This window comes from Homarus americanus, unplaced genomic scaffold, assembly GCF_018991925.1.
Source record: "Homarus americanus isolate GMGI-L3 unplaced genomic scaffold, GMGI_Hamer_2.0 scaffold45562, whole genome shotgun sequence".
NCBI classification, from domain to species: domain Eukaryota; kingdom Metazoa; phylum Arthropoda; class Malacostraca; order Decapoda; family Nephropidae; genus Homarus; species Homarus americanus.
In genome coordinates, this window is record NW_024744839.1 from 384670 (window position 1) to 396722 (window position 12053).

A 12053-nucleotide genomic window follows, 5' to 3' on the forward strand; every position below is an offset into this window, starting at 1 on the left:
ATCTATGATATAGTGAGTTAGTTGTTTATGATTGTCACACTGGTGATTTATATAACAATAAGAGATATTAATGAAATAACTTACTAAAATATCACAGTTATGAGTCATATTGATTATGTTTGAGAGAAAATGTTATCTCCCTTGTATTATTATGATGATACAATATGATACATAGTGGTCCTCCTAGTTTAGATGAGTGATGTGCAACTGGAGGATGAAGGACAGTTGTCTGAACTGCTAGATGATGGAACTGTTCCTGGGGAACTAGTGTTGAGTGACGAGCTACAAGGACTAGAAAGTTCAGCTCATACACTACATACAAGGAATTGTCCGTCAGTAGAGGATGTGAATTCAGTAGTAGTAGTTTCACCCAGGACCCAAGGGGACCATACTACATGTAATTATCAAGGATGTAGAGCCACTTGGATTACCAAGTTAGATCCTCATTTGGGTTGCATAATTCATGGCAGCTGTGTCTCAGACAACCTGTTTTCACCATTGGATTGTGCAGTCTGTTACGATCAAATTTTTAAAAATAATCAAGCTGCAGGAGATAAGAATTATTGCAAATCCAACTTAAAAATAGATGGAACAAAGCCTTGAAGAGTAAATTTCTAAATGTAAAACACTGAAAAGATCCCAAGTTGGCATTAAGTTTAGAATTATGGGTGATAAGTAAGAGACTTATTCCCCAATTCGACCAACCTACTTCTGCTAAGAAAAGTAGGTTATTGGATATTCTAGATAATGAGGCAATAGGAAGATTACAAGAACCTCTACCTAGTCAGTCTGATTTTAGTGGATTCTAGGATCAGGATGAGGAAGTTGGTCTCTAATCATAGTGTTCAGTTACCAGAGCAGGGAGAACCTGTTGAGACTGACTTCATCCTGTCCCCAATTTGGTGACCACTTCCACCTGGGGCAAAAGTCTTGGTTACTATGAGTGGAAACAGGCTGCTGTCGACTGCCAATCAGCTGATGGATAACAGTGAATGAAAGGATGATCAAAACAGGCCATGGGTAGCATTGGTAAGATCTAAGTCTTCTTTGTTTTCAACCATATCTGAGTCTGTGGATTCCTTATTCAAGGTATTTTATGAAAATATTTCTAAACTTCCTGATCTCTCAGCACTTACAAAGAGACAGGAAGGCCAAGCAACTGTGGGTCATCATTCATTGTTTCTAGAAGGTGATACTACACTTTTTTGGCCTGATATTTGCCCCAAAATGATCTCTGAATTAGATGAAGTCTGGGCTAATATATTGAAAGACTTAACATTCATTCCCGCAGACAGGAATGCTCACAAGTTTAGTTTTTTGAAGTTCCAATTTAATGACAAAAAAAGTTCCTTATATGAACTTTCCCAGTATTTGTCGGCTCCAAAATATGCTGATATAAGTTATGAAATAAATTTGAAACCAGTTGCTTCTGCACTGTTGCTTGAAGAGTTCAAATTTAGGAAGTTGGCAGCAGATATTTGGTCTGCAATTATGATGTGTCAGTTATTGACTGAGTTTGTGCTGGACTATGAGGACAGCTCAGAAGTAGACACATGTTTTGCTGCTGCTATACAAGGGATTCCATATTCCCTGTACAACTCATTTTTGAAAATTTGTTGACAGCCCTAAATCTAAAAGCTCAGCTAAGGAAGCAAGCCACTAATAATGCTTCAAGTGGTAGTGTTTATTTATTGCTACGATTTTCCCCTCTTTCTCCTGCTTTGTTTGATGAACAAACATTAGTTATGTATAGATCAGTTGTTGAGCAAGTTATTAATATTACTGTTCCCAGGAGTCCTCAGACCTTTTGGAAATTTAAGAGGGAGGTCTAACAGGGGAACAGGACCAGCTGCTAGGTCAGGGGTGGCCAACCTTTTACATACCATGCGTCAATTTGTTCACACACGAGTTCAGATGCGCCATACAACTCTTGTACCCCCGTCTACTTCTTGTAAAAATATGTTTATAGACATAATTAGCATTTTTACATGATAAAATTATTAAATATAAAACAATATCTGATAAAGCAGATAAACATTACTTACCTTTAATGAGACTTTTGAGTCTGTTTTGATTTCGCCAGTCTTTCAATGTTCGGAGTTAAATTTGTTACTGAGAGCAGCAGAGAATTCTTCAAATTTGAATCAGTCAGTTGCGACCTCGCTTTGCTTTTAATCAATTTCATGGATGAAAATGCTTGTTCACATCTATATGTTGTTCCGAAACGACACATATAACTCTGGGCCAATTTTCTTAGTTCTGGGAAATTTTCACAGGGTAATGATCGCCAGAAATTAATCATGTCAGAAGCATTTGGGACTGAGGAAAGCTCATCAAATTTCATTTTCAATAATGAATTTGTTTTCAAGTCAATAAGTTCCATTTGTATGTCACTAGGCATCTTCACTATTTTTTGTTCACTAAGTGAAAATGGGTTTATAAGTGCGAGTATGCAGTCTTCTTTAGCAAAATCACGAAAACGACTTTCAAATGACTCTTGCAATAACTTGATTTTTTCAGAGTATTTTGTCAAATTGCCATTATCAGCAGCACATTCACTCTGCTCTTTTACGTGCAGAAACTGGCTCAAATCCTCATTTTCTAACTGAGAGATGAACAGTTTTAACTTCATCTTGAATGCATTGATGTCCTTTACTAAGCTAGGAAACAATTTGTTTTTGCCCTGCAGTTTCAAATTTAGATCATTGAGATGTCTGGTAACATCAACTAAAAATGCCAAATCAAATAGCCAGTTTTTATCACTTAAAAGGGCTCTTTCCTCAGGTAGCTCATTTTTCTCTTCTCGAAAATTATGAACAGTATTTTTCAGTTTCCAAAACCTACTCAGAACCTGTCCTCTAGAAAGGCAGCGCACCTCACAATGAAGGACAAGGTCGCCATATTCCAAATCTAACATTTCACAATATTCTCTGAATTCTCGTCTGTTTAATGCTCTTGCTCTAATTTTATTCACACATTACACAACCGGTAACATAACATGCTGCAAATTTAAAGTTATTCCACACAGTGACTCTTGGTGTATAATGCAGTGATATTTTAGTAGAGGACGATTTAAAAAGTTTTCAAGCAAAGTTGTAGTCCCGGCGACTTTACCTATCATTGACGGCGCTCCGTCAGTACACACAGTGATGAGTTTACTAGAATCTAATTGTAGATTTTCTAGGCATGATTTGACTTTGTCAAATATGTCTGATCCTCTTGTTTTTCCATGAAGCGACTCAAGACTGACAAGTTCTTCAAAGACACTAAAATGATCATCAATTCCTCTTATAAAAATGCTTAACTGGGCTACATCACATATGTCAGTTGATTCGTCCAAAGCTAAAGAAAAGAAAGTACAAGAATGGACAAGGTCTTTCAGTTGCTGAGATACATCATGAGAGAGTTCCTCGGTACGTCTCGTAACTGTCTGCTTTGATAGAGCAATTTCGTTTGCCTTCCTTTCAATACTTTTATCACCAAGACGTCTTGCAAATATTTGGAGACAAGGCTTAACAATTTCTTCTCCATCAGAGAAGACTTCCTTTTTTTCGCCAACGCTAAAGCAATTTCATAGGACACTTCTGTCATCGACAAACTTTCACAACTTTTTTTAACAAATACATTTTGTCTTCTTCTGAATTCTTCCTTTTTTTTTGTCATATATTCTTTCCGTAACTCAGACCCAAGCACGAGCTTCAGTTTTCCTTCTATTTCAGTCTGATGCTGTGTTCTATAGTGTCTATTAAGATCAAGTCTTCTATTCTGTGAAAGAGTGTTTTCACAAACAATGCACAACGGTTTTCCTGACGGACCCGCTATAAATAACAACTCATTTTCCCACTGTTCATTGAATTCACGCTTATCACTTTCTGCTTTTCTTCTGCTCATTTTCTTTTGCACTGTGATGGGTAACTGGAATGTAAAAACAAGGCTTAATTTTTGAAAAGAACAAAACTGCAAATGTTCACAAAGGACAAACAAAGCACAATGTCGTACCGCACCGTGCGTCAGTTGTAAACTGGCAAGAACCTGTGACACACTGCTGGGGCAGACGCCTGGACCCTCACGGTCACACAAGTATTAAACGCGTATTGAACATGTTACGGGACGATTGCAAAACAAAAGTCCATCTTTCCTAGTTTGATTCATTAAGCATATTTTTAACTGAAAACAGATTAATGTGAAAGAAGATAACATTCGCTAAAAAGGATGTGCACGAAATAAGAAAATCGCTAAAAATAATGAGTAGGCTTACTGCCTTACTTTATTATTATCACAGGGATGCAATGCGCCACTTCTAATTATCCAATGTGCCACGTTTGGCGCATGTGTCGGAGGTTGGCCATCCCTGTGCTAGGTTCAGTTATCAACCTAGAGGAAACTTTAGAGGAGGAAACAATTCAAGAAGTAGTAAGGGTGGCAATTTGTTCAAAAGTGGAAGGAGACCTTATTCCACCACATCAGCGTTCATTCCCTCCCAATGAAGCCAGACAGCTGGGTTGTCTAGGGGGTTGGGAAAACAGGTGGACTTCTTCCATATGGGCTTACAAGACAATCAAGGGGGCCTCACATGGACTTGGTTGAGGCGCCCTCCCCTAGTGTTGCCAAAAAGGGGTAAAAAACCAACCCCTTACTTACAGAATTTGTAATTCAACTGTTAAACAGAGGTGTGATAGAACTGTTGCAGCCAGAGAAATGTTTCATGTCTCGCCTATTCCCAGTCCCCAAGAAAGGCAGTGACAAATTGAGGTGGATTTTAGATCTTCCATCTTGAACAAGTTCATCACCAAAACAAGTTTCAAGATGCTCACTTACGATCATCTGAGGCATCTACTTCCGCCCAATGCTTGGATCTCGAAGATGCCTATTATCACGTGCCTGTTGCTCCCAGGTACAGAAAGTTTCTAGTATTCGCAGTGGGGAATGTAAGTTATCAATTCACAGTGATGCCATTCGGCCTGACAATTGTGCCAAAAATGTTTACAAAACTGGCAAACATCCCCAGAGAGATCCTTGCAAAGGAGAGCATAAGAACTTTTGCTTATCTAGATGATTGGCTGATAATGGGAAACTCTTTCAAAGATTGTCAAAGGGTGACCAAAAGTACACTAGTACTATTTCAAAACCTAGGATTAAATATAAACCAGATCAAATCAAATCTTATACCGTCAGAAATTGGATTGGTTAGGTCTCCATTGGGACACAAATCAGCAGTCAGTCAGTCTACCAGGAGCAAAGGTAACAGATGTGATAAACCAAGTAGAAGCCTTTTGTGCAAAGAAAGAGGTTTCTTGGCACGATTGGGAAAAACTACAGGGCATGTTGAATTTTGCCACAATAGTTCCTTTGGGCAAGTTAAGGAAGAAGCAACTAACTCATCTGGGGTCGAATTTGCTTCACAGAAACAGAAATTTTGCTTCTTCTCTCCCTATTCAGATCAAGAATCTTCTGTCATGGTGGGAAAATTGGGACAATCTAATCGGTTCATCTCCCTGGGTTCCCCCTCAAACAGACTTGGTAGTTTGTACGGATGCATCCAAAACAGGATGGGGATACCATTCCTCAAATGGAGAGTTCCGTCAAGGGAAGTGAAGCAACTCCCTTTGGGACAAACACATAAACATAAAAGAATTAACTCTGCTTCCTTATGCTCATCAATGATGCCCGAAGAGAAACCCCTGCTCACTGGAAATATGTCGACGACTCCAGCATTGGGATCAGTGTCAACAATTTTGCTCCCAACTATACCGCCCTTCAGGATTTATTGAAGTGTCTCCAAAACTGGGCCACCAACAACCACGTCACCATCAACCTTACCAAGACCATGGTTATGCACATCAACCTCTCCTCCGACGCTGTCCCACCTCCTTCCATTACTTTAGGTCCCAACACACTCCAGGTTGTAGATTCCACTAAGCTCCTCGGCGTCACCATAGACAACAAACTAAATTGGAAAACATGTCAGTGAAGTTGTCAAATCCTCCAGTTTCCATCTCCACCTCCTCCCCCAACTCAAGTCCCTCGGAGTTCCTGCACCTGAGCTCCTCATTGTTTACTCAACATTCATACTTCCCAAGCTCACCTATGCCTCCTCTAACTGGTCTTCCTCCCTAAATGCCACACAACGTAATCACCTAGAAAAAGTGCAAAAGAGGGCATGCAAGAATATTCTCTCCCCTTTCTACTCCATATATCAAGAAGGGCTCAACACACTGACCCTCTCGGCTCTCTCTGACCATCATCACGACCTCATCTGCAAATTTGGTGAGAAGCTTCTGCACCACCCTCGACACCGGCTCCTACTACCACCCGAGATCCCTCGTCCGAGAATTGCTGTTCGACACCACAACCGCATCCAGCCCATACGAGCACGAACTGATCACTATAAGAACAGCCCAGTCCCAACCATTGTAAAAATTATCAATAACTTGTAATCAACCAGTGTATTCACTCCCAGTCAAACTTACTTTTTGCACTGTTGAAATGCCCTGTAGTTGGAGCTTTTCCCTACCTAGTTATTATATATCATATTTGTATCACTTACGTTGCGTGTGTATTATTTGTAAATCAAGAGACCCATTCCCCAATTATGTAATTGTATATTTTCAGCCTTCCGGCTGCCATGCTCTTTAAATAAACCGTTAATTATTATTATTAAATATCTTTATACAGTATAATAAAAGAACTTTAAGTATAGGAGACACCTTGTACTTAGGTATTTCTCTCAGGGGTCACTTCCCCTAATACCAATTTTCCATTAAGACCAGTCTTTGACCACCACTCTAGATCGTTATCCATGCAGTTGGCTGGGGATTACTCACCTCTGTAGCCTGTGTCAATTTTTATAATAAATTTAATATTAAGTCCTGAACTCATCTAGTTTGGAGACCATCATAAAAGCACAAAACAATATTCCCATCAAGGCGCAGGAATTCCTGAGATCCGTCACAGTAAAGCTTTGGAGATAAATAAGGTAGTCTTCATGGAAGTCACCTCAAGAGAGCCACCCCTAAAAATATGTGACAGAAGCAATTAACTTAAGCACAAACTCAAAGGTCCCTGGAGGGAACAATCTTTTAAGTGAATGTTAGGGAATCTAGATAAATCTTTGAAAGAATATAAGTTCAAGTCAAAGGTGAAGCAGTGTTTAAGAGTTTAGATACAGAACATCAACATGAAACTGAAAACCCCAGAATAAAAGAAAAATCATTGAACAAAGGCATACAAATTGCTAAAGGCTTCTAAATCCTAAGCAAAGCCTAGAAAGAAACTAGCAATACTGTACTACAATTATCTATATTCAACCAAAAAATGTGCAGCAAAATAATCAAGGCAGGATGAGTGTAGAAGCGTAAACTCTTTTGTCCAGAATTCTCTTGTAAAACCAGGATAGAAAGGAGAATTGTTAACACATGAAAAGAGACAATTTTAGAACTTGGGAAAGGTGATGAACATGTGGAAGTAAATAAATCTGATTCCAAACACTCTTGCTGGTTATAAACATTAACTCACCCAACAAGCCTACACTCTTGCTGGTTATAAAAATTAACTCACCCAACAAGCCTCCCTGAGGACCTGCAGTGACAGGTAAAGATGGCTCATGATTGTCCATCATGGGTAACAAATTGATTTGAGGACTGACCCCAAAGGATAAAGTCCAGAGAATGGAGTCTTGGTTTATAAACCACTGCTGGGATTAAAGATGTCCCGGAGGCAGCATATACTTTTATACTGAGAGCATGAGGTGACATCATGAAATATGATGGTGCTGAGGTAAGAAAAACATTCTTGAATATAGTACTGTATAACCTAAAAGGGTAAAGATCATGAAGATCCCTTATTTCTTACAAATACCACAGTGGACTTGTTCTCCAAATGGCAAACTACTGCTTACCAGAAAGTTACGTCTTTCTGATTGAGGATTAAGTCCCTCATGATCAAGAACCAACTGTCACTATAAAGTGCCTCTGTAGGATGGAACCTCCAACACTTATCTAATGCATCTGTTAAAAGTGAGAGGTTTGAGATTATGTGACCAAAAGGTTCCTCCTGGCCAATTCTCCAAATAATCTCCACCACTGAAATGTTTCTTAAGATGTGAAAAAAAAAATCAAGCAATCAATGAACTTAATTTTTAACAGGTGATTTCACTGGAAGGCCATTACACAAAACAAACTTCCTCACAGGGATGACTTAGGACATGAAGCTTAACATCTCTTAATAATTTCTCACAATGGTTTCCAAACCTGGGGTAGGTTTGGAAACCAATTTCCTGACTAGGGAGGAATAACTGTTTTGTCTACCGGGATTTGTTCTGACATTTTTGTTGCGGAATAAGTTTAGATTTATTACAGCTCATCGAGGAGCCCACCTTCAACAGCAAACTTGATGTCTTTCTTGTGTCTCCAAGAGTTACTCTCCGTAGGTAGGCTTAGGGTGTACAAATACTAATTAGAATGTTTGTCTTGCAGACTGAATCTATCATTAATTATTCTTAACAATTCTATGGAATAAAAGCCACAACACCTATTGAGGTCAACTTCTCAAACTATATGACAATAATTGAGGTCAACTTCTCAAACTATATGACAATAATTGAGGTCAACTTCTCAGACTATATGACAATCACTATAGCAATCAATCAAGATGTGAACCTCATGCCTTGGCGACCACCACCCACCACTCCAAACATTTTTCGAGCTGTATTTATCAATCCTCCCAGATTTTGAAACGGCCTTAAAAAATTTGAGAAGTACTATCAGAGAAAAAGGAATGCAAGAGCAAAATGTCCGAACGACATGCTGCTAAAAAATTTCTGAGATCGGGACATGAGAAGCAAAAAAGCCCAAAGTACTGTATTATCATTACAATTTTGGATGGATCATCCCCCCTCTAAACAAAAAGTAGAAGCTTAAAAGACTGAAAGATATACAGTACAGTATTGTAAAAATTAGCACAAAATTTGGGGCAAAGATGAACAGGAAAGTAAAAACATGGATGAAACCCCATTCACTAATAAAGTATGTGGAGGATTTTGCAGCTGTGAACAAATGCACTGTACTGATATACTGAGACTATAAAGAATTCTGAGAAACAAGAAGCACAAGGAAAGGCAGTTAGAAGGTAGATGTGTCCAAGTAAACTTCATTCTTTTGTTCAAATTTCATCAAGTATTCAATCATAAGTGAAAATTACAGTACTGTCAACTGCTAGACAGGTTATTTTCAAAGCCTGCAATATGCTTTGAAAGGAATTTTGTGACAAGTACTGTGAGTGGTGCATCATGAGCACTGCAAATCCATCTTTAAATGTGCAAATCATATGACTACACTTTACTCTAGTCAATGGTTGGAAGAATGACTAATATTCCAAAATATTCCAAGATTTGTGCAAGAACCCGTGAGGAAACCAGACTGACTTACCTGGCCCAAACTATCGCTCGGGAGCCTGGCCTCCTTGGCGGTCTCCTTCCCGTCTGAGTTTCCAGAGGGCTTGGGAAGGATTGACCTGAAGCCTGGGATCCTGGTGAGCGGGGGCAAGTTGGGAGGGATGTTGGAAGTACTGTTGAAAGTGATGGTGTTGGTGTTGGGGGTGATCGTAGTTGAGGAACTCACCCCGCCGTTGATTTTATTGGACCCTAGGACAATCTTGAAGGAGTTGTCTACATTCTCTGAAGGGATGGAAACCATCGGTGAGGTGTTAACGGATGATTTTGAGGATTCGGCCGTTTGTGGGATGTGCCATGATGGAGTGGGACTACTGCTTTCCTTCTTAAGCTGCGGTTGTTGAGTACTGTGAGGCGACGGTTGACGTGAGTCGGGCTTTGGTCCTAATGATGGTTGTGACAAAGTATTTCGTAAAATGCCCTGTAAAGAGAGATGCTGCTGGTGCTGCTGCTGCTGTTGTTGTTGTTGTTGTTGTTTCTGTTGCTGATGTGACTGATGTTGTGAATGCCCTTGTTGGTGGGGTTGAACTGGCTTCTGCTGAGGAACAGGTGTAATGCTTATTCCTGATGGAGGATTTAATTGTGCACCCATGTTCACCATACCAAGTTGATTGGAATTAGCAGCTGATACAGCTGCCATTTGTGAAATGCTTGCCATTGCTGCAGCAGCAGCAGGATTCATACTCTGTCTGAAAGACATTGGGCCTCTAGAGGACCCCTGTTGGTCATGGTGTCGCCCAGGACCCGGGTGTTGCTGCTGGTGTTGTTGGAGTCGGGCTGCTAAATGGGGATTAAAAGCATTCAGCTTGTACGACCCACCAGACCCTAGCAGCCCTCGAAGGTGACTGAAAAAGTAAAATAAAAATTATTAAATTTTACAAAAAGACAGCACCAGTATAAGGTATCATCAAACTAGAATCTGCATCCACAGAAAAAACATGTCCCATGTGCAGTGACACCAAAAGTTTATACACTAAAATCAGCCAAAGGTGAAAACTACCCCAAGGCAGAAGCATGCAAAATTTCATGTCCAAATGGCTAAAACTGAGAAAATTCAGGTAAGCTGAGTGCAAAGGTAGAGCAAATACTGAACAAAGTTCAAAATGTGCACTCATACAGATCACTGACCAACTTCTAATGGAATGCTGAAGCACTTGTCAAGATGTATATTAAATTTAAGACTGAATAATCAGTAGTGCACGAGGAAAGTCAACTGACCTAAATACGCAGGTTAACCAGACCCTTAACCAAGGTCAACAAGCTGACAGCAAGAGTTCAACATCCATCCACAGTCACGGACACAAAACAAGCCATAACTCTTCACAGTCACAAAACAAGCCATAACTCCTCAGACACAAAACAAGCCATAACTCCTCACAGACACAAAACGAGCCATAACTCCTCACAGACACAAAACAAGCCATAACTCCTCACAGACACAAAACAAGCCATAACTCCTCACAGACACAAAACAAGCCATAACTCTTCACAGTCACAAAACGAGCCATAACTCCTCACAGACACAAAACAAGCCATAACTCCTCACAGACACAAAACAAGCCATAACTCCTCACAGACACAAAACAAGCCATAACTCCTCAGACACAAAACAAGCCATAACTCCTCAGACACAAAACGAGCCATAACTCCTCACAGACACAAAACAAGCCATAACTCCTCACAGACACAAAACAAGCACAGACAGACAAAACAAGCCATAACTCCTGCCATAACTCCTCAGACACACAAACGAGCCATAACTCCTCACAGACACAAAACAAGCCATAACTCCTCACAGACACAAAACAAGCCATAACTCCTCACAGACACAAAACAAGCCATAACTCCTCAGACACAAAACAAGCCATAACTCCTCAGACACAAAACAAGCCATAACTCCTCACAGACACAAAACAAGCCATAACTCCTCACAGTCACAGACACAAAACAAGCCATAACTCCCAAAAAGATTAAGGGATGATAAACACATGTAAGCTTTTGTTTGGTTAAATTTATGCACCAAGTTTATTAATATCCATTTCCAATTTTTTGAGTTACCACATTCACAAGATACTGAACATGCCCTTAATGGACACACATACAGCTAGGTGACAATATCCAGTGCTAAAGAAAGGTGGAACACAGTTTAAAAATGGAGGTGACAGCAACCTTTAGATGTGGTGCTGTAATACTCAACAAGATGAATATACAAGTTAATTTTCATGACTGTACAGGGTAGTGTTTTGAGCAAAGTCAGAAGGTAGGCCAAATAACGTCAACACTACATCACTCTTACACACTTGTGGGGGTTAAAAAAATTGCCCCCCCCCCCAAAAAAAAAAAAAAAAATCATTCTCAATTCACTAACAATATTTCCCACGAGGATGCTCTTAAATTTACTCCACTTCTATTTAGGATACAGTTGGGTCACATCCAACACGGATTTGGTTATGCACAATTTAATAAATACTAATTAATTGCCAAATACAGTTATAATAAAATTTCATTATACAGTGATATCTCTGTTAGCCGGAACAATTGGGACCATAAGCACTATTCATGCTAGTAAGAAGAGTCATGCTAGTAAGAAGATTCATGCTAGTAA

General features: G+C 39.6%; 1 protein-coding gene across 2 annotated transcripts in view; it reads right to left on the bottom strand.

The window, feature by feature from the left end:
* LOC121878079 (transcription intermediary factor 1-alpha-like) overlaps window positions 1–12053 on the bottom strand; it is a 103819-nt gene that overhangs the window by 34404 nt on the left and 57362 nt on the right. The window contains exon 9 of one of the 2 annotated variants that reach the window (XM_042384067.1): window positions 9618–10293. In XM_042384067.1, the coding sequence (XP_042240001.1) occupies window positions 9618–10293 (676 nt within the window). Of the gene's footprint in view, window positions 1–9425; window positions 10294–12053 lie in introns of both variants that reach the window. The other variant, XM_042384065.1, reaches the window with a different exon arrangement.